Raw genomic sequence first — 22,598 nt, 5'->3', positions numbered from 1 at the left:
ATGACCCCACGCATCTTAGCTTCGAGCTGAGGAGAAGCAGCAGCGATAGCAACCAGCCTCCAAATCACATACACACACATAGAGAGGGATTTTAACCTCCTGGGGAGCAACGCCTCTTTAGAGGGGGAGGAAGGACAGCAGGTTTTAACTGAGGAAAAGACAAAAGGAAATAAAACAAAGGAGATAAAAGGCAGGCAGCACGTCAGAGGGTCACCTCAGATCCTCCCTCCCTCAGGTACACGAGATGGGATGCATGGGAAGCCAGGTGGCTTCCCGTCCCATTGCAGTGAGGATGGCACGTAGCGTTGTGGGATGGATAATGAGCATCTCCTGTCTTACCTGCGCCTTTGTGTACCCACTCAGTAAATCTCACAGAACAGGGAGGTGGGATGGGGGTTTGTAACAAAGTCATTCAGCTCTGGGACTGGTTTGGAAAATGTCCCTGGGTGGGTATGGGGAGGAAAAAAAAACATCCCTGAAGATCCATGCGACCGCTGGAGAAGTGGGGACCAGGGTTTTCAGGGTGCAGGGGAGGGGTGGGAAGAAGCTTGTGGGTTTTGGTCTTTGAACCTCCACTTTTAAACAGTGCAATTTGCTGAAAGACAAGTGAACTTCAAATGCCTTTTGGAAAAGAAAAAAAATAAGGGGGGAGGGAAGGGGGTTGAAGTTGCCATGCCACCAAACTCACTTTTGTCAAAAGTTTTGAAGCCTAATTTTTTTTTTGTTTTCTGTTGCTATATGAAAAAAGAAAAAGGTCATTGACAAAAAAAAAGTTTATCAGCAAAATGTTTAAATTATGTAATAAACAAAACAAAAAGATGTTACTGGTGTCCTTTCAAACCAGCCCTGAGATCGAGTCAGCATGAAGAGCACAAGCAGCCGTACTGCTGGGAGAACCGATGGCCAAACTCACCCAAACCAGGCAGCGAGAGAAAATGAACCAACCAGTAGGCAAGATCCAAACAAAAGTATGTATTATTTATTGACCTTCTCCCTTTCAAACAACCCAGCTCATGGAAAAATAAAGTCAGGTCCATAATACCTGTCCCTGTGCTGTATAACGGGGGAAGGAAAACGTGCCAGAGGCAAGAATACATCTCACTTAAATAAAAGCATAAGGCAGACATAGTACTTGGTCAATCCTTATCAAGCAAAAGCATGGGAGCTGCTTTATCAAAGAGTCAGAGGAAACGAGAAGTGAGTGAGTGCCCCAGTGTGTCCTTCTCCATCCAGGACCTCCTCTTTCACCACCAGGCAGGTCAGGGGGTGTTCAGCAGAGCTGACTTCCAGTACCTAATGGCTCTTTTTTCCCCTGAAACAGCATCTAAGAGAAGCTGGGAATGGTGTTAGAAGGGAGATGGAGCCACAGGAAAGCCGCAGGTGGATGAAGGGAGCACCACGATCTTCAGCTTCTCCGAGCTTGCTCAGATGTACAGTGGGGAATCACTGTGGACAACCACCCTAACCTCTGAGGAACATCTAGCACCGCGCAGGAGGGAGGGAGGGGAGGAGGGGGGAATGGGCAGCACCAAACCAGAGGTGAAGATGCATTCAAGGCATCTTCAATATTTTAAAATGGATCAAATTAGGGTGCTGTCACTCCAGTGGGATGGAGCTGGGCTCCCTGACATGAGAGCTTGTGGCTGCAGACCCCTAGAGAAAGCTCTTGTTCCTGTGGTAAGCGCTGCAGGGTCCTGGGTGCTTGCGCAGAGGGGAGACCACCTTGCTTCTCCTGGGCTCTGAGGACACCCAGGAAGCTGCCTGGTACCAAACTGACAAGTTTTGGAATGGAAGGTTGTCCTAGAGGGTGCAAGGGGATGGTAAGGAGACCTGTGCTTACCCAGGAGGAGCTTTGAGAAGAGAGCCTCAGGGCTTTTGGGATTTGAAAAGGAGTGCAGGAGAAATAAAGGATCTCCTCTCCTCCTGGCTGAAGGAGCAAGTGGAGCAAGAAAAACTGCCCCCTTCAGCAGGCCCAGCAGTTCGCTCTGCTAAACTGCTAGCCTGGTATCCCCCTCCTTCTCCATCAAGCACGTCCCTGTGAGCTCGAAGGCAGCTTTGCCCCCACATCACTGTTAACAAAACAGTGACCACCTCACTGAGAAGCACCGTGGAACACCTGCAGCTTTATGAGAAGATTTATCAGTGGCATCTGATGCCAAATCTCTAAGCAAAACCATGACAGCAACACTTTCAGCAAGGTGAGGACTGGGCAGACTGGGAGGAGAACACCATATGAAGCATCACGGCTCAAAACTCTTCCCCCCCAGCTGCCTCTTCATTCTGCTCGCTCCCTGCCTTCTGAGCTACTAAAGGCATGGAAGACCCCACAGAGAACCAGAGGAGGAGGTGGTGGTGGCAGTGTCAGAAATAAAAACAGAGACTCCTGTCCTACTGTGTGTGCCAGACCAGGAGATGGGATCCACAAGAGGGTGGAGAACCTCTCAGTCATGAACTTCAGGCTCTGAACTGTGCAAACTCCCCAGGCTGACAGCAAGCAGCCCCCACCTGCACCTCCGAGAAATGTTGTAGGAATGGGCTGGTTTTCAGCCAGTAGCACCTTCACGCAACCAGGCGTGTCCTTCCTCCTGGGGCCGAGGGACGGACTGCTTCAAAAAGTTAGGGACTCTCCAGGGCCAACGTGACAATGTGAACTTCAGCTGCCAAGCTGAACTTAAGGGTAAGGGTGAGTTCAATGCAATCAAATGCAGCCAGTCCTGCTGGGTTTGGGGTGGGCAGCTGGGCCAGGCTCTCCTGCCTTCCCAGCCTGGCAGGCACTGCAGCCTTTCTGGAGGTCACTCACGGCAGTTCAATGGCTTTTGTGTTGTAGCAGCCCGGAGGAAGACTCCTCTGGATATCTTCCAGGTTCTTAATATCTGCCAGGATCTCATCAATGCTGCTTTCTAGCGTCTGCACCCGAGCCTTCTGCAGGGCGGCTGTCTGCTCCAGCTCCAGCATCTCATCCTTCAGCTGGTTGGTTCTGGTCTTGGCTTTGCTAAAATTCATCTCGAGCTGCTTCAGGCCATCCTCATCCATGGCACCAGGCTGGTCTGTTGCACGGGAGGAAAACAAGGAAGAAGGAACCATAGATGGAGGCAGAGGATTAGATGTCTCTAGATACTTCATCTCCATCCTGTTGCCCAGCCTGTTTACAGACATCATCTGAGGCAGCTTCCTGTACAACTCCCAGAACCCCTGCCTAGATCCCATCAGGGACCTATCACCCTCCACACCCTACAGCAGTGTTGCAAAACATACTCATCAGACGCAGCAGCTCTTCCAGGGCACTCAATGTCTCCTGCACAATCACCCCTGCCTGGCCAGCCTTGGCGTGGACCCTCTGGGCTTCCTGAGCTGTCTGAAGAAGGCAAGGTGGCAGCTGTAAGGTGAAGTCTAGTCCAAAAGTCAACAGGGAAGGGAACAAGGTGAGGGAGATGGGGACCCACCTCTTGTATCACAGCAGCATCTGCCTCAACCTCTGAGAGCTTGCTTTCAAATTCACCATCCACTTCCTTGGCCTCGCGCTGCAGGGTGGCCACTGCCTTCTCCAGGGCTAGGACACCATCAGCTGTCTTGTTGGCTTCCACCTTCAGACGTGTAATCTCCTAGGGAAGGCAAAGGCACTTTCAGAGGGGCAGAGCACAGCCAAAATCAGCCTGGGTGCTCCAGGGCAGGCAGCTGGAGGAAGTGCTTCCTTTTACAGGGACCCAAAATCGTCACAGGCTGTCCTGTGTCCTTCATGTTCTCCCACCAGCTGCTTGAGAGAGTTGTTTCTATGACCATGGTTCAACCCCTCCTGCACACACCAGCAAATCCACTGCGGGTTCCAACACACATCTGGGAGCTCACAACCTGCCAGTGACTCAGATTGTGGAAGTGGAAAAATGCCCTTGGTCACCAAAAGGTGGCTACAGTGAGATGCCACAGAAACCCTCATTGGACAAACACACCTGCGGAGATACACACACAACTCATCTACAGCCAACTATGGTACCTGCAGGATGCCCTGTAGACAAACATCAGCCCAAAAGTCAATGTACCAGGTCCACCACGAGGTTGCCAATTATCTCCTTTTCTTTCCCTTCCAAACCCTATTCTGCCAGCAACGGCACCAGAGCCGGTCCTCACCTGCTGGATCCCCATAGTGATCTCCTTTGCTTCCCCTGCTGCACTGCTGGCTGCCTTGGATTCCGAAGTGGCACTGCCCAGGATTGCTTCAGCTCGGTCTGTCTTCTCTGTGGCACTCTTGACCATGCTGCTGATAATTGGTAGCCTCCTCATGGCACCATCAGCTTCCCTTCTCTTGTCATCTGCTCGCAGGTTAAACTCTGAAGGAAACACACATGGAAATGAAGCTGTGCAACCTTTGTGAGATCCCACAAAGGAGGGGAAAAGAAGGGTTTCTAGGGCATTACCCTGGAGGCTCTTCAGGATCTGTTCCACCTCATAAAACGTGGCATTGCCAGCACTCACGGCTTGCAGGGCTGTGCTCCTGGCGAGGTTGGCCCGGGACAGCAGCTGTGTCAGCATCTGCAACGGGCCAAAGGGACACGATGAGCAGATGAAGGACACAGTATAGGAGCTTGGGACAGTCCCATGGCAGTCCTCAAGGAGCTGCAGAGGGGACATGATCCATCAGCCTGCTCCCAAGTGCCTGCTGTCACCCCTGAATCAAGGCTAGCACAGCCTGATCTGTCAGCAGAGGCTTGTGCTGATGCTCCTCAACCAGCACCAGCCATCCTGAGTCATCTCAGCTCTAACCTTTCCAGGAGCAGGTCTTCAATCTTGCCTCATTTGGAGGAGATGTGCAGGTGAGACTCTGCACCAGCAGCTCCACGGGCTCCAGAAGACCAGCCCTACGTGGCTGTTTCTAAGAGAGGGGTTCTGTCCTGCAGCAGTCAGGCAGAGCTACATCCCCTTTGGTGAACAGGCTAGAATAGTACCTAGTAGCGGTGGTGCCACGGGCATCCCACCAAGACTCCAGACCACGCTGAAGATGACTCAAGCCACAGCCCCCCCAGCCAATCTCTTACCGCCCTCTCGCCGTCTCCCTTCTGCAGCAGCTGCTTGATTTCTTCCTCCCAACGCCCCGTGCGGCTCTGCAGCTGCCTGTACTGTGCCATGTAGGTGTCCACCAGGCTCAGGAGAGCGCTGACATCCTGCTTCAGCCTGGCTGCCTCCCCCTGAAACAGAGACATGAGGACTTCCTGAGGGTCCCAGCATCTCCCCGGTGCTCACTGGGAACCAAAGCAAGCACCAACGGATGACTATTGCTCCTTGTTCTGCAGCCAGCTGTGAAGGCAAGAGGATGGAAAGATGCATATCTGATGGTTCTCCAAGGGGGACGGAGCCCTGGGAAGGACTGAGCTGTTGGCAGGGTAGCAGGGAGGGCATAGGGAGAGCAAAGGGGATGTCCTGGTCCCATATGCACAAAGCCCTCACCTCAAAGGACCCGATGTCAGTCTTCGTCAGGCGGGATAGAGAGTTGAGGAGCACCAGGCTGCCTTGATAAGCTTTGTCTGCCTCGGAGGCCATCCCATCGGCCTCAGCCTTCAGCCCTCCAGCCAACAACTTCAACTCCTCGTATCTGCACAGATGCAAAGTTGGAGAGCACAGCACCAGCTGAGCCGCCAAACCCCACCACAGCAACAACACCGTCTCCTCCATTGAATCGTTCACCCTTTCCAGGCCCCCACGCAGATTTATCACATAGCAAAAGCTAATTGCTAACATCTCCCACATCCAACTCTTCTGCCAAGCAGGGCATCTGCTGGCTTCTTGCTTGTGCTACAAAATCCTAAAGGTGTTTCACACCAGCTGAACCCTCACAGGCTCCTTGGTGGCTCTGAAAAACCTCTGCCCTACCACTAGATGTTTCCCCCTGCACATCCCCATTCAGCTCCTTAGCTTCTTTTATCATAGAATCATAGAATCACCAGGTTGGAGAAGACCCACCATTGAGTCCAACCATTCCTATCAAACACTAAACCATGTCCCTCAGCACCTTGTCCACCCGTCCCTTAAACACCTCCAGAGAAGGTGACTCAACCCCCTCCCTGGGCAGCCTCTGCCAGTGCCCAATGACCCTTTCCATGAAAATTTTTCCCTAATGTTCAGTCTAAACCTCCCCTGGCTGGTTTTGAGGCTCATTCTTACAGCCCATCCATGGTGTGCAAAATCCCAGCACTGGGAGAGGCACCAGCCTGGCTGAGAGAGCCACCTCGACAACACCAGCCTAATTCTACCCTTGCGTTAGACCCAGCCCAGACTCGCAACCGTGTCAGACAGATGATGTTAAACCCCTTCCCTCGCTGCAGGAGGGTCTCAGGCACACTGTGTCCACGGGGTGGGAAGCAGGCGCTCCACAGAGCTGCTGGCTTTCCATCTCTCTTGCTTAGACACACCAGTGACTGAAGTCCTGGTTGGTCCCTGCCTACAGTCACATGTTTCTGCAACCCTGCTGGGGACGTAGGATTGAGTCCCCATCCCTGGAGGGATTTAAAAGATGGATGGATGAAGTGTTTAGGGATATGATTTAGTAGCAGACAGGTATGGTTGGACTTCAGGATCTCAAAGATCTTTTCCAAGCTAAGGATTCTATGATTCTGCGAAAGGGGGCACCAACTCTTGGCCACCTCCCTCCCACATCCCCTGACAACGCGCAGGGGAGCACAGCCTCCACTCACTTCCCAAGCAGCCCTTGCAGGGAGCCAGAGGTGGTCACCTCTCCGCCAGCTGCCGCGCGCACCAGCTCCAGTGCCTGCTGTGCGTCCTCCTGCGCCGCCTTCGCAGCTTGCTCAATGCTGTTGGCAGCTTGTAGGTGACTGCAAAGCACAGAGACAGGCTTGTGAGAGAGCTTTCCCTCCACCAGCTTCCTTCACTGTTTTATTCAGCAATGCTGTCATGCTCTCTCCGGCAATGCAGCCTGTTGGAGAAGGGGAGCTTTTGCTTGTCCCTGATGCTTCTCCCAAGGGTAGAGAAGCACTGGGGGGAAGCAGATGCTGCCTGTTCCAACTGGACACTCATGAGCCAAACTCTAACCCAACGATGTGTCTTAAACGCACCCAACACCACCCTCAAAGGGAATCGAGGATAGTTCTGTAGGGCACTGAAGCCAGTCCAGCAGTCACATCTTCTCCTGCTCCAAGGCTGGCGCAGAGGCAGTGGCAGATGCAGCCTGCTGGCTGGGCAAGGACCCTCAAAAAGCACCTTCTGGGCGCCCATCAAGACCTCAGTTCCCCTTCTCTCTCTCTCTCAGCTGACAACGGGAGGGACTCACCTGTTTGCCAGTCTCAAAGCCTCCTGCGCCAGCATCAAGAACTGATTTGAGCCACCGGGAAGGTTTGAAACAGGAATGCTCTGAGGAGGAAGAGAGGTGTGAGTGGTCTTCCTGGCTCTCCATCACATCAGCAGCGTAAGAGGCAACTCCACAGCCCCCTAAAGACACCTGCCAGCACCTGTCTGGGTCCCACCCCTACAGAAAGGGCCACCAGAACCCCTGCACCCACAGAATGAGTGGAAAAACTGGCACACATTCTGTTCTTGCTCTCTTCATGGATCTTTCTTTCAGCCCTGAACTCGACTAGGAGCACATTGCACGAGGATGCTCTTACCACCCGGCGCAGAGCAGCTCCACTGCGGTCCAGGTCCAGTCTGGCTCTCGCCAGCAGCTGCTGAGTGTCCTGCACCTGCCTCTCGTACAGGCTCCCAAGAGACCTCAGCCTCTCCACCATTGCCTTGATCTCATCCAAGTGGCTCTGGGAGCTGGACCCTTGCCCCTTCAACCTGGCCACACGGCTCTCCAGAGACTGGTCAGAGGCTGGTGAGGAGAAAAGAGGGAGACTGAAGAGAAACTCATTGCTGAGCAAAACCCTCCCGATACAGCACGGATGGCCCCCATCAAGGGCAGTGGGCAGGTGGTACCTTGCAGGCTCAGGGCTTCCCTGAGGATGTCCCGCAACGTCTCCTCTGCCATCTGCATCCTTCTCTCCAGCTCCTGGCTCCCAGCCCCACCACCAGCCTGCACCTCCAAGAACAGCAGCTCCAACTCCGCCAGCTGCTGCAGGTACAGGTCCACCTGCAGCCACAGAAGACCAGGCCATCAGATGGCAGGACACTGAACCCGTGATAGAAAGACCAGGTTGGGAACTAGGTCCACAGTCTGGCCAGAGGACGGAGAGTAGAGTGAGGGCTCATTTTTGGATAGGGCACAAGTGGGCCAGCAGCTCTAGGTCACAGGGTTTTTGTCAGTTGAATCAGGTACAAACCCAAAGTTCAGGCACAACCTACAAAATTACTTGTCACTTGAACTAGAAGATGCTTGAGGAGGCCAGGAGGAGATGCTTAAGGGCAAGTATAACTCTGCACCCCTTGCTGCTTGGTGGCCCCAGGGCCATCAGAGATGCTCACCTGGGCTTGCACCTGGCCGTAGCAAGCTGGACACTCGCTCTCTTCGCAGTTGGGACCCTCGAAGCCAGGCTTGCAGATGCAGCTCCCATCGCTCCTGCATTTCAAAGGCTCAGCACCGGCCGAGTTGCAGGTGCAGTCTGTGGGCCAGAGCAGCACAGGTTCAAAGGAGCTCATCCCAACCTCAAGTCTTGGCATGCCCAGCCTCTGTCCTCCTGCTTTCCCCCCACCACTTAACCTCACGCTCCAGTTCCTGCCCTCCACTCCTGCTTTCCAGCCTCGACTTTTTGCAACATCCCCCTTTCCATCAAGACACCCTACTATCTGGTATGGATTTTTCTCACTCATCTCCAGCTCAAACAGTGCCCAGCTCTCACCTCTGCACTTGTCGGCAGGATCGGGGGCCAGAGGGTTCCCAAAGAAGCCGTCTTTGCAGCGGTCGCAGTGGAAGCCGGCGGTGTTGTAGATGCACTTGTGGCACTCGCCCGTGCGGCGGTCGCAGTTGCCCACGGCATTGGGCTCCACGTTGCCGTTGCACCGGCACGGCTGGCAGGGCTGGGAAGCTGCTGGATCTCCAAAATAGCCATCGGCACAGTACTCGCAGTTGGCCCCTAGGAAAGCAGAGATGAGGAGAAGCTCACGTTCTTGCTCAGAAGGCAGAGGCTGCTTCGCTCTCCCTGACCCGCAGAAATGGAAGCGTTCAGCCCCATCGGGGCTGGTACAACAGCATCTCCATTCTCTTCATCACCACACAATGCTCCGGGCAGGCTGGGTGCAATGACTGACACCGGGCAAGTTGTTTTCTATTTGGGTTTTTATTCTATTTTTCTATTCCCCTCCCTCCCCACCCATCCTTTTTCCATCCACGCTATCTGCTTAGACAAGAACCTTTCTCGGGTCAGGGCAATGCATGTTTACACAGCCCTGGGGTGATGGGATGATTCAGCTCCAAGCATCCTGGCCTACCGATGCCTGCTTCTCCCCATTGAAGCTCTAAAGAAAGGCAGAGCAGAAGGAAGCTGGAGGAGGACATTACCAGCAGCTCCGGGAGGGCAGTGGTCACAGACAACCTCCTCGCCACCTGGCACCACCAAGCAGCCTTGACCGTTGCCACAGGGACATGCCCAGCAGCCTTGTGGCTGCCGAGGGTCTTGGTAGAAGCCGAAGGGACAGCTGACACTGTTGCCTACGTTTTCATCTCCTGAGTAGCATTCACCTGAGGGAGGAATCATAGAATCACCAGGTTGGAAAAGACCCACTGGATCATAGAGTGCAACCATTCCTATCAAACACTAAACGATGTCCCTCAGCGCCTCGTCCACCCGTCCTTTAAACACCTCCAGGGAAGGTGACTCAACCCCCTTCCTGGGCAGCCTCTGCCAGTGCCCAATGACCTTTTCTGTGAATTTTTTTTTTCCTAATGTTCAGCCTGAACCTCCCCTTCTCCTGCAGTGAGGTAGCTCTGTGAGATGCCACCAGGAGCCCATTGCATGGCATGGAGCCTGGCCACCACCACCCAAAAGTGGCTGTATCTCATTTTTCACAGCTCATACAGCTCCCGAGGAGGCACACATTGCCTTTTGTGCCTACCATTCATGCTTAGATATTTGGAAATTCCAGTTCTGATGTGGCAATTACTGACAGCTTAGCTCTGCATAAGTTTGACTTCACAGGGCAACACTGTGGGGCTATTTTAACAAGACAGATAGTAAAACCTGTTCACATTGCTGATATCTGCTCACATCACATAGAATCACAGAACAGTTTGGGTTGGAAGGGACCTTTAAAGGTCATCTAGTCCAAGCCCCCTGCAATGAACAGAGACGTCTTCAACTAGATCCAGCCTGATGGGTTACCATGCTCAGCTTTAAAACAAAAAAAATCAGTAGAAAAGTGTTTAGTGCTATCCAGGCAGTAGGAGATGATTTTTGTCTCTCCAACGACCATCACCTAAACCTGATTTGATCCAAATGCATCTTACCTGTATTTCTGGCTGCAGAATTTTGAGGCTCCGGGGAGTTTTGTTCATGATGTTCCCCGCACTCCAGGCACCACAAGTCAGTGATGCCCCCGCCGTCAGTGCCCACCACCCCTCCCCTATAGCTCAAATCTCAGGGTGCAGGCAGCCCTACTACCCCGTAAGCCCCACAAGCACAACACGATGCTGGCTTCTCTTACCAGTGTCGGGATCACAAATGCCTCCGCCCTGGCAATTGCACGGCACGCAGATGCTGAAGGGCCCCAGGCTGGGGGTGTCTCTGCGGTAGCCAGGGGCACACGCCTCGCAGAACTGCCCCCTGTACGCCAGCGGGCACTCGCAGCGCTCCACCCAGCGCGCGGGGACCCCCGCGACGGGCTGCGCTGACACCAGGGTGACATTGTCGATGTAGCCGGTGCCTGGAGGGAGATGCAGATGGTCACCCATGGGGAACACCAGCTCCACCTGCAAGTCTCCCACTCCCAGGACCTGCAGAGGTCACACTTTCCTTTACAACACCCACGGGCAGATGGACCAGAGCCAGGACTTCACTGTCTCCGCTGTTGCCACCCTGTTTAATCTCTTTGTAATTTAATTTTGCCAATCTTAGGGCATACTTTTTTAAAGTACCGTTATTATTTTTTAATATCTTTTAGCAAAGTCTTCTCCATCTGGAGGCTTGGCGTCTCCAGCAATGAGAAGAAACCAGCTTCATGCTCGCAAGCTCTCCCCGCAGAGGTGTACTTACTGTACTCCCCAAAGGTGGCTCGGATCCAGAGAGCTGTCAGATTTCCGAGCACCCTGCGATATTCAAAGTGATTCAGCCTCGGGCTCCAGTTGCTGCTCGGGTGCTCGTCCAGCCTGCCCATGGGAGAGGGGAGAAGTGGAACCGGTTTCAAGCAAATGAGGTGCTTCATCAAGAAAATGCAGTAGCCCTTGTCTACCTCCCTCCTGAGCTCAAGGCTTTGGGAAGCAACCTCTATCCATGCTATTGTCCCTGAGCCCAACCTCACGCTAGATTTTCTACTGCTCCTCTCACAAGGTAACCTCCTCATTCACCTGAGATGGATCCAGCCCAACCCAAGCCACCTCCAAGGGATCACAGCTGAATCCAGGAGCAACTTGAAGCCTCAATCTTTCTTGTTTACCCTGCCCCAAATGCCCCAGCACCCGCCTTGACCTGAACGTGTATGTCTGGCTGACACCACAGGGCAGTATCTTCCCCTGGGGCAAGAAGGGGGCAGTGACTCTCAGGCCAGCTCCTTCCAGGACCACATCGTGTGGAGATGGCTGACGTCCTCCTCGGTCCAGGCGGTAATCGAAGGAGAGAGTCTGGCCGTAGCTCAGCTGCTGGTTCCCAAGGAATTTTGCTGCAAAACAAAAGAAGGGAGAAAATTAAAGATTTAAAATCTTGCCTTCCTCCTAAATGCTTGGGTTCACAGGATCAGCCCAAACAGAAGGGACACTGTCACCTCTTCCTGACACCTACCGGGTGCCACAAAGTATATTGGCTCTGGTGTCCTTGCTGCTATGAAGGCATCCTGATGACGTGGGGACCACTGGAGCTGGGCTGGGGAGCCACTTTCATGGACACCTCGCCAGCCTTCGGCACCTGGAACACCAAGAAGGAGAAGTAATCGGGGACAGGGAAGGTGTTTCCCAAACTCCAGCATCTTTCTGGAGCTGTTTCTTATCAAAACATCCATCTTCCTCCCCCCTGACCTCCAAGGGGGCAGCACAGATATCCCTGTGCTGATACATCTGTAAATAAGCCAAGCTGGACACAGAAGATTCCTCCCAAGTGGCAGGAAAGACGTGATGAAGCAAGGCTATGTTCCTCACAACTTCATACCCTACTTCTGCCAACAAACAAGCCACCCCACCCAGCAAAGCACAGGAACTCCCTGCAGGGCTCCAAACCAGGCATCCTGCACGTCAGAGATGGCAAACACCCCCAGGAGCCCTAGGAAGGCCCTGTTTGGGCTTCACCTTGCTGAAAGGTGGAGGTGATGTTGTAGATGCTGTGGGTGTCTGCACTGACACACAGAGCTGAGTGTCCATAGCAAAAGCAGGGGGAGCATCCCTCGGGGTTGCTGGCGTCCAAGTTATAGAAGTTTCGCTTGCACCTGGGAAAATGTAAGAAGGTGACAACATTCACGACTGTTTTCTCTTCTTCCTGGTCCACACAACCAGCCCTCTAGTGACGGCCATCACCATGGTTCGAGGTTGTTGCTGGGCTGGGATAGCAAGAACAGGCACTGCCAGGGGGATGGGGGACAAACCGTGAGGTCCAGCGAGTCCTCCTGACACCCACCTCTCACACCGCTCTCCGGTAGCTCTCGCCTTACAGACGCAGTGGCCAGAGAGACAGGTCCCCGTGCTGCCAGCTGGATCGCACTCGCACTGCAGGCTCCTGAGACAGGGACAGCAGGAACCATCGTCATCTTGTTTTCTGGCTCATCCTGGGGGCTCGGTGCCCCCAAGACAGCAGAGAAACACACACACACGCAAACACACACTGAGCTACCAGCCCCATGCCAGAAGGGAAAAAATAATCAGCAGAGGCAGCAGCAGCCCATGGAGGCTCAAGGCAGGAGGCCAGGCAGTGCAGCCACCCCTCGCCAACACCCTCTGCCTGCTAGGAGGCTCAAAGGAGCAACGGTGGGATGCGGTGAGGAAGAAGAGGAGACAGCGGTGAGGGAACCAAACCAGAAACGCTTTAAGAGGTGTTTGAACAGGGCTCCATGCAAAGGAAGGAGTTGATTTTTGTGTGTGTATGTTTGCGTCAAGGGAATCCTGATGCACCAATACTGGGTCCCCAGGTGGGCGGGTGTTATTTCACATGGTTAGCATGGTTGGTGCCTCTTTGGCATCGTCGGGACAACCAAGTATTTGCTTCAACTCTGGTGGCAAGCTCTCCAAGCTGGAAGGAAGGACCAGCCCTGCTCAAGCCTGCTCTGCCCCAGGAACATCAGCCTACGGCTGCCAGTGAGCTGCCACAGCAGTCTGCCCCTGGCCAGGGTGGTTTCAGCCAGCACAGGCTCTTTAGAGCAGCCAGGAGAGCTCTGGAGGTTGTCCCAGCAGCTTGTCCCCATGCCACCAATGTTCAGCAGCACTTACTGCCCCTTCATCCTGCACCCGGCCTCGGAGAGGGACTCAAAGCTTGGCTGGCACCGGTCGCACTTCTTGCCCATCACGCCGGGTTTGCAGCTACACCGGCCATCGCTGTCACACAGTGGGCTAAGGGCACCTGTGGGAAGAGGGGAAGGAGAAGTTTGGACAGGCACCTCCCCACCCCCTCCCAGTGATGCTGCCGGTGGGACAGGGGAGCAAAGGACCACGCTGTCATCACAGCAGCCGCCCAATCTCAGCCACAGGACACCCCTTGAGGTCCCAGCACAGGACTGAGGCTGGTAAAGCTGCTGTAGCGTCCCCAACTGATGCAGAAGGCTTGGAGTTGATACATTCCAGCAGGCATGGACCAGATGTCCAGGACAAGGATCTTCTTCCCTACTGGTGGTGGGTACTGATGGATGAAAAGCTGGACAAGTGTGCATTCACAGCCCAGAAAGCCAATCATGTCCTGGATGCATCCCCAGCAGGTTGAAGGAAGGGATGCTCACCCCTCATGAGACCACCCAGAGTGCTCTGTTCAGCTCTGAGGTCCCCAGTAAAAGACGTGGACCTTCTGCAGTGGGTCCAGAGGGGACCGTGGAAATGGACAGAGGGCTGGAGCACCTTTGCTATGCAGAAAGCTTAAGGCAGTTCAGGTTGCTCAGCCTGGAGAATGGAAGGCTCTGGGGAAACCTTATTGAAGCCTTTGAATATATAAAGGGGCTCAATAGGTAAAGGTGAGCTTTGCAAAGGCTTTTAATTGAATTGCAAAGTGAGCAGATAATTCCTGAGTTCACAGCATTCTGCCTGAGGAGAGGTGGTGCAAGAACAGAGGCGTTTTCCCAGGGCCTGTAGTGACAGAACAAGGGGGAAAGGCTTTAAACTGAAGGAGGGGAGATTTAGATGAGATCTTAGGGAGAAATGTTTTCCTGTGAGGCTGGAGAGGCCCAGTTGCCCAGACTGCCCATGACTGCCCCATCCCTGGAGGGGTTCAAGGCCAGGTTGGGTGGGGCTTGGAGCCCCCGATCCAGAGGGAGGTGTCCCTGCCCATGGCAGGGGGTGGGACTGGGTGATGTTTGAAAGCTCCTTCCAACCCAAGACATGCCATGAGCACCTCCACACCCCACCCAGCTGCGTCCCCTCCTGCCAGGCGGCCACGTACCCTGGGGGTGGCAGTGGCAGGGCAGGCAGCAGTCCCCCTCCTGCTGTCGGAAGAATCCCTCCTTGCAGCGCTCGCAGCGGACACCCTCCGTGTTGCCCAGGCAGTTGAGGCAGCGGTACCCGTTCCCCGTCTCCCTCAGGAGGTTCCAGTCGAAGATGCACTGCCTGGACATTCCATTGCAATCGCACACTGTGGAGAGGAAATTAAGAGTTTAGTGTTTGATAGGAATGGTTGGACTCGGTGATCCGGTGGGTCTCTTCCAACCTGGTGATTCTATGATTCTATGATCTCAAATGGTGTTAAGATGAGAGCACCAGCTACAAAGCTGTACGTTCACCTTGATTATGAAGGAATGATGCCAGGCAATGCAAACCTCCCCTTCTTGCTCTCTGAATAATGAGCCCTGTCCCCACGTGTCTCATCATCTCTCTCCTCTTGTGCCTACATCCATCAGCCACCCCTGTGCCACTAGTGCCCATATTCTGCTCTATGTGCCTGTGCTTTGGTACAACACCTGCTTTCACTGCCAGCAGCTCAGGATGGACAAACCCCCTCAGGCAAGCAGCTCTGCTCCACAGCACAGCGTGGCCAGGGATGCTCTCCAGCCTTTCAGAGGCCGTCCAGCACAGCGAGGTCTTTGAGTAAGCAGAAATGGTAAAAAAGACCCCAAACTTCGTCCCGAGAAAGGTGTGGGGAGTCTTACTGGTGACTCCAGGGAAAATAGAAGGATCCCTGAGGTTATGTTTTGCTTCACCTGGACTATGACCAGGAGCAAACCCAGAAGAAGAAGCTCAACCATCTTCCAGCAGGTCCCTCCATTCAGGTCTGCAGCACGAGTGTCCTCCTGGCCAAGTGCAGGGGTGATGAGGAGGGGTTTGTGATCAGAGGATCCTGGCATGAGCGTGCCAGCCAAGAGGCCCATTAACAAAAAAGGTTTTGGCAGGACTTCACAGGTCACCCCAGCCCATCCTCCCCGGGAGGAGAAGCTGCAGCTGCCCAAGTCACTGCATGACAGAGGCCAAGGAAGGACAGGCACAAGACTTTGCATCCCACAGCCAGGCCAGACAGGAGCTCTGGAGAGCAGATACACCCATATCTTGGCAGAAACGCCTGTTCCAGCACTCTTCTTCATTGCCTTGCCCAGGTCTTCTCCTGAAGCCACCTCTCCTCTACTTGCCAAGCCCTCAGCAGTCAGTACTAGAGTGTTTAAGCCTGGGGACCTTTTTTTCAGACAAGGTGCTCAGCATCACAGGGAGCAGACATGGTTGAGAGGACAGCTGGCAAAGACACTCAGGAGAAGGAAACCCAGTAAGAGGAAAAGCAGTGTCTGCAGGAGTGCGGAGCCTGCTGCTGAGCAGCTCCAAGCCTCCCCAATATTGCTATGAGTTCTCAGCCTCTCTGTGAGAAACTCTGCTCATTGCTGACCTCCCTGGGACATGAAAGATAGTTCCCAGCTGCCACTCCCCAGCTCAGGTCACCTCTGACAACAAGGGGAGGTGGAGGAAACCCAAAAGTAAGCAGAAACCCCCAGCGTGGATGCAGATGGCGGATTGGATTTGACACATGGTGGAGCTTTCTCCTTCCAGCCGCTCTTCAGGCTCAGTTTAGCCTGAGGGAAGGTCTCTGCCCTCTGCATCCATAATTACTTGGACCAGACGAAGCCTCTTGCGCTCACTGCCCAAGCACGCAACCCAGGCAGTGCCCACCACCCACGCACACACCCGGGAACACCCGCATACCAGACAAAGGCACTCAGCAAGCGGCAGCCAAGCCTTCTGCCAAGAAGAGAGATGACCTCATGTGCCAGCAAACAGGGGGAGAGGTTTTTTTTCCAGCTCCGGCAAACACGGTTCTTCCCTTGCAGCCTGGCTGCCAAGAGACAGAGGTCTTCTGCCACCCCATCCTGCCAGGAGGGAACCTGTGGATGCAGAAGACCTGCCTTTCAGTGAAAGCACCCGGTGGTCCACCTCAGTGGACATCAGCAGTGACCAAAGGGCAGCGACAATACAAACAACCCACCGAAAGCAGCAGTGAGGGACTTTCTCAAGGTATTCGTGCTCATCTCCACAGCAGAACTGCTTGAGGCCAATCCTACCCCCCTCCCCTCCCCACTAAATCTATTTAACTCCACCCATGCATCGCCCCACGTCTGTGTAATCCAGAGGATTTACTGGGTTGCTAAATTACAGGCATGAGCACCATTCCCCCAGGGAATGAAAACCTTCTTTCAGATCTTGCGCTAAGGCTGCAGCACGTTCAGAGCCAGCTCCCCAGCCCTGGCACTGATTCAGGCCTCACTAATCCAAAGCCATTTAAGATGCTGTTGCAGATCAGTGCCACCACCTCACTTTTCTTAGCTTTTCCTGTTCCTGGCCTTCTTCTGGAAACACAAGAGCTCAGGCAGGTTAATCTTTGCCAAGAGTGAGGCACTGGATTCGCAAACGAGATGGAGCATGCCAGAGCTGCTAGGGGATGAGGACCAACAGAGGACAGGATCCTTTTTGTATCCAGGTGCCCTGAGGCTCCTCCCTGAGATCATCCATTTCTCAGGCAGCTGTGGAGAAAAGGCTCCACAGAGGAGAAGCTTTGCAACTAGATTTCTTAAGCACTGCATCAGGGTGAAGGAGGGCCAAGGCACACATCCAACGGGACATCATCCCCCCAACTCCCGCCCAGCAGAATAACGAATGAAAACATTTGTTTGCTATGCTGAGACAAATTCCCACATCAGAAGAGCTCAGAGACAGGAGGAGACAGGCAGCTTCCGACCTCTCAAACTGTCATCTTAAAATCACAAAACCAGAAAATGAGGTTGGCCCTGGGTCTGTGAGAAGCAGATCCGACAGCTCTGTACTTATGAGCAGGTCTGCAAAGACCGCTTCTTTCATCAAGGGATCAGCAGAGCTTTCACAGAATCACTACGTTGGAAAAGACCCACTGGATCATTGAGTCCAACCATTCCCATTAATCACTAAACCATGCCCTTCAGCACCTCATCCACCCGTCTTTTAAACACCTCCATGGAAGGTGACTCAATCACCTCCCTGGGCAGCCTCTGCCAGCGCCCAGTGACCCTTTCCGGGAAAAATTTTCTTTGCTGATGTCAAGCTTTGTATACATCAAAGCCTCCACGACAACACAGTCATTCCCTGCCCTGTGCTTTTGGGACACTGATCCAAAAGGCTGTCCCACCTGCTACCCCAAGACTTGGGTTTCTCCACCATCTGACTCCACAGCTTTCTCGCTGCAGGAAGACCTGCCTGAGTCTCCTGGGGCTCCATCAGCATCAGCAGGGGGAGACCACACACTGGAAGCTGAAACCTGCCCTTTAGTGTCTTCTCCTTTCCAATCCACTGAGTTACACGCCTCATGGAACCACTGAATTCCATAGCTCAACTCTTCCCCAAGCCCTGGGATCCCTTCAGCCACCAGGAGCAGGTCCCTCTGCAAAGGGATCTGAACAGGCTGGACCGCTGGGCAGAGTCCAATGGCATGAGGTTTAACAAGGCCAAGGGCCGGGTCCTGCACTCGGGGCACAACAACCCTGTGCAGTGCTACAGACTAGGAGAAGTCTGGCTGGAAAGCTGCCCGGGGGAGAAGGACCTGGGGGTGTTGGTTGGCACGGACTGAACAGGAGCCAGCAGGGGCCCAGGTGGCCAAGAAGGCCAATGGCATCTTGGCTTGGATCAGAAACGGTGTGACCAGCAGGTCCAGGGAGGTTCTTCTCCCTCTGGACTCGGCACTGGTGAGACCGCTCCTCGAATACTGTGTTCTCTTCTGGGCCCCTCACCACAAGAAGGATGTTGAGGCTCTGGAGCGAGTCCAGAGAAGAGCAACGAAGCTGGGGAAGGGGCTGAGAGAGCTAGGGTTGTTTAGCCTGGAGAAGAGGAGGCTGAGGGGAGACCTCATTGCTCTCTACAGCTACCTGAAAGGAGGTTGTGGAGAGGAGGGAGCTGGCCTCTTCTCCCAGGTGACAGGGGACAGGACAAGAGAAAATGGCCTCAAGCTCCGCCAGGGGAGGTTTAGGCTGAACATTAGGGAAAAATTTTTTATGGAAAGGGTCATTGGGCACTGGCAGAGGCTGCCCAGGGAGGTGGTTGAGTCACCTTCCCTGGAGGTGTTTAAGGGACGAGTGGATGAGGCGCTGAGGGGCATGGTTTAGTGTTTGATAGAGATGGTTGGACTCAATGATCCAGTGGGTCTCTTCCAACCTGATGATTCTATGATACACACCACCCGGGGAAATGCCCGCTTGTTCGGACAAGGCTCTGCACAATTCAGAGGACAAGCGGCCCAACCTCTGCTGCTCGAGCAGATCACACGTGAACCCAATTTGACTCAAACAGTTCGTTTGCAAGCAAAACAGGATTACATACGCTAATTATAAGTGGGCAACTAGCACCGAGACCGGAGAGGAAACAGCATGGGGTACTAATTTATGCCACTGAACCAACTCAGAGCCCGCTGCCGAGTAAAAGCACGGACAGTTGGTCATAGTCACTTTGACATACGTGCAGAAAGAGGTTCAAAAGCACACGGAAAAGCAGCAGTTGCTGCCAAGAAGTGGAGTAGGAAAGCATCTACATCAGTATTTTAAAATTCACATGCAATTAAGTCTGCTATAATGATTAGCCAAGTAGCATGTGAAGTTAATCAGGTCTTTTTTCTAAAAACCACACATGTATTCAGCACTTTTTCCCCTATCACATTGCACGGCACTTAAAGGCAAACTGATAGGAGTCTGGCTTCCAGCCTAGCGAGCTTATGTCAGAACACCAGTGCCGCAGAAAACAAAAAACACCTGGAATCCCTCAGTATTTACAAAATACGTGTGAAAACCCAATTTTGGCCAAACATATGCATCTCCAGACTGTAAGCAAATACAACTGAAACCCCAGTACTGAACTACCACTGGGCTGAACAAGTTAAAAGGTCCCTGCATTGCATTCTCCCCTACAACTAATTGCACACACAGGAGGATCCTCTGGACAGTTAAAGCTTGCTGTGTATTGCAGAAGACTCACCACCTCCCCCAGGGTCCAGCGAGGCCACGGGCACCTTGTGAACCCCACGGGCTTGTACAAAATACAGACACCACACACGTTGCTAGAGCAAACAGGATTCTGGATGCTTCCAGCCCTTCCTCAGGCTCAGGGAAGGTTTTGGTTAAAGCAGAGACAGGCAGATCAGCCACCCGCTCCCCAGGCGATGCTCGCGCACACACCTGAATCCCACCCCAGCTGCAAGGCTTTATATGGAAGGCAAGAAAGGAATTGTACATAAATACGTTATTTGAAAGGGATTCCAGAGAAAAAACCAAACCAAAAACTAAGTCTAAATGCTCATGGGATATTTAACCCTGGAGGAAATGTAAGAAGAAACACCTACAGGTCCGATTTTAGGGGAGAGCCCTGGCAAGCACCCATTTACCAGCACTCTCCGGCACTGGGCAGGGCTACGAGCAAAGCTGCCGGCGGGATCGCACGTCAGAGTGAAAGCAGGAACAGGCACCTTCCCCAAGCCTCACCTTCTCCTCCGTTGGCACTCGGGGCTGCAGGCAGGAGAGTCGCCACGAGGCAGCACAGGGCCAGGAGGCAGCGCGCAGCCATTTCTTTTGCTGGGGAGCACAAGGCACCCTTTCCAGCGAGGCCCGCGCCTGGCTACCTATTGCTTTTTTCTTTTTTGGGGTGGATTTTATGGGTTGCTCCACCTGAGTCACTCCCAACAGGAAGAGCGCGTGTGCCGCGGGCTGACTCACTGCGAGCAAGGGGAGCCCAACCCATGGGGCTCAGACGGGTTGTCCTGCCCCATCCATCGATGGCGTGTGGCACCCCGAGGACCTCCCGCCTGCACCCTCCCAGGGGCACAAGCTCATGGGGGAAAGACAAAGCTGAGCTGCAGCCCCCGCGCACACTCCCCTCGCCCAGCTCCATCCCACCCACTGGCGCTGGGGAGAGAGGGGCTGCCCGGGCATGCAGGCGGCTCACAGGGAGCTAAATGAAACGTGAAGAGCTCCTGGGAAGCCTGGGATTGCCTGCTCTCAAGCCAGGTCCAGCCAACCAACCCACAAGAGCAGAGCTTGGAAGCAGCTGCAAGAGGTGACTGTCCGGACTCACAGCCAATGGCTGCGGGGGATGCCAAAAGACCCCGAGGACATGTACATGGAAAGCTGATCTACTGGGATTTGCGAGGCAAGCACCAGGTTCAGGGAATCCCCAGAGCTAGAAATAGGGCAGAGACCAGGAATTGTCACACACAGTGGTCTGCTTTTCATAGAATCATAGAATAACCAGGTTGGAAGAGACCCACTGGATCATTGAGTCCAACCGTTCCTATCTTGGAATCTTGGCAATATATTGGCATCTTGGCTTGTATCAAAAACGGTGTGACCAGCAGGTCCAGGGAGGTTCTTCTCCTTCTGTACTCGGCACTGGTGAGACTGCTCCTCGAATCCTGTGTTCAGTTCTGAGCCCCTCACCACAAGAAGGATGTTGAGGCTCTGGAGCGAGTCCAGAGAAGAGCAACAAAGCTGGTGAAGGGGCTGGAGAACAGGCCTTATGAGGAGCAGCTGAGAGAGCTGGGAGTGTTTAGCCTGGAGAAGAGGAGGCTGAGGGGAGACCTCATTGCTCTCTACAACTACCTGAGAGGAGGTTGTGGAGAGGAGGGTGCTGGGCTCTTCTCCCCAGTGACAGGGGACAGGACGAGAGGAAATGGCCTCAAGCTCCAGCAGGGGAGGTTTAGGCTGGACATTAGGGAAAAATTTTTCACAGAAAGGGTCATTGGGCACTGGCAGAGGCTGCCCAGGGAGGTGGTTGATTAACCTTCCCTGGAGGTGTATAAAGCACGGGTGGACGAGGTGCTAAGGGGCATGGGTTAGTGTTTGATAGGAATGGTTGGACTCGATGATCCAGTGGGTCTCTTCCAACCTGGTGATTCTATGATTCTATCAAACACTAAACCATGCCGCTCAGCACCTCATCCACCCATCCCTTAAACACCTCCAGGGAAGGTGACTCAACCCCCTCCCTGGGCAGCCTCTGCCAGTGCCCAATGACCCTTTCTGTGAAAAATTTTTTCCTAATGTTCAGCCTAAACCTCCCCTGGCTTTTTTTTTTTTTTGCCCCTGAGATAGGAAATGAGGTCAGATCAGTCCTTAGCGTGACCCAGTACAACCACTTTTCTGCTAGACAGAGGATGAGGAGAGGAGATGGAGAGGGGAAAAGGCTTGCCTGAGGTCGCTGGTGGAGACGGGCAAGGATGCCGGGCTTGGCAGCCCCAGGACCAAGACTGTCTTGGTCTCAAGGGCAGCCACACAAGGCAAGGCCACTTCCACCTCACTCCTTGCCTTTGCCTTGGAGGAAGACAGGGCCACTTTTACAGGGGAAAAGAGGAATCTGAAGGCATGGGTCCTCCTCATCCTGCATATTCTGTGATATGTCAGGGTAATCAAGGCGCTGGCACATTCACCTGACCTGCAAAAGCAGCTCACCCAGGGATCACAAGGAAAGATGGACCCTTGTGCTGCATCACAGCATCTTCCCTGCTTGTTTCAGAGCTAACAGACCTGGGGTGATTAATATTTAGATCCTCATCTGAGCCTCTTACGCTGCCCAGCAGCCTCCAGACACTCATGCACCTGGAGCTGACTCAGAGGTCTTTCCTTTGCGGCTCCTGGTGATCTCATGGGCACAATCAGCCCTGGTTCACTGCGTCTTTGTGCCTCCCTTTGCCAAGCTTACCTGCCTCCGCTGACTGAGTCAACTCCTATGAACGGGCTGTTTGCTTTTAATGTCACATGCTGGATCTTAATATAGTTCCCAACAAGGAAACCAGCTTCACAAACGCACTGGTGGCACATTGGGTTTGGGCACCCAAGGGTATCTTATCTGACTACTAATTTTTGTTATCATTATCTTTTTCAAGAAGCAAGATAAAGCCACT

The 22,598-nt window shown here is 53.7% G+C and overlaps 1 protein-coding gene across 2 annotated transcripts; it reads right to left on the bottom strand.

Moving 5' to 3' along the window:
* Window positions 1-957: 957 nt before the first annotated feature.
* Window positions 958-20,310, bottom strand: LAMC2 (laminin subunit gamma 2). 2 transcript variants are annotated; one of them, XM_069862315.1, is made up of 23 exons: window positions 20,185-20,310; window positions 14,658-14,846; window positions 13,502-13,631; window positions 12,696-12,794; window positions 12,371-12,507; window positions 11,871-11,993; window positions 11,562-11,751; window positions 11,130-11,242; window positions 10,582-10,800; window positions 9,440-9,619; window positions 8,781-9,014; window positions 8,407-8,543; window positions 7,921-8,074; window positions 7,611-7,816; window positions 7,277-7,356; window positions 6,684-6,821; window positions 5,440-5,584; window positions 5,031-5,180; window positions 4,413-4,527; window positions 4,126-4,325; window positions 3,444-3,602; window positions 3,256-3,355; window positions 958-3,047 (listed from the first exon to the last, which is right to left on the bottom strand). In XM_069862315.1, the coding sequence occupies exons 1-23, from the start codon at window positions 20,264-20,266 to the stop codon at window positions 2,797-2,799; spliced, it is 3,531 nt and encodes a 1,176-aa protein (XP_069718416.1). In that variant the 5' UTR covers window positions 20,267-20,310; the 3' UTR covers window positions 958-2,796. The 2 variants fall into 2 exon arrangements, with proteins under 2 accessions (XP_069718416.1, XP_069718417.1); XM_069862316.1 differs by lacking the exon at window positions 20,185-20,310 and adding an exon at window positions 16,397-16,485.
* Window positions 20,311-22,598: the final 2,288 nt, after the last annotated feature.

Source organism: Phaenicophaeus curvirostris, chromosome 8 (assembly GCF_032191515.1).
Source record: "Phaenicophaeus curvirostris isolate KB17595 chromosome 8, BPBGC_Pcur_1.0, whole genome shotgun sequence".
NCBI classification, from domain to species: Eukaryota; Metazoa; Chordata; class Aves; order Cuculiformes; family Cuculidae; genus Phaenicophaeus; species Phaenicophaeus curvirostris.
Note: the sequence above shows the minus strand (reverse complement) of the source record. Positions and strands in the feature narration are given on the sequence as shown.

Coding starts and splice junctions, on each gene's coding strand:
- LAMC2 (XM_069862315.1), bottom strand. CDS start 20,266: ATGGCTGCGCGCTGCCTCCTGGCCCTGTGCTGCCTCGTGGCGACTCTC. Junction 12,508..12,695: donor ACCGGAGAGCGGTGTGAGAG/GTGGGTGTCAGG, acceptor ACATTTTCCCAG/GTGCAAGCGAAACTTCTATA. Junction 10,801..11,129: donor AGCCACCTTTGGGGAGTACA/GTAAGTACACCT, acceptor ATCTCCCTCCAG/GCACCGGCTACATCGACAAT.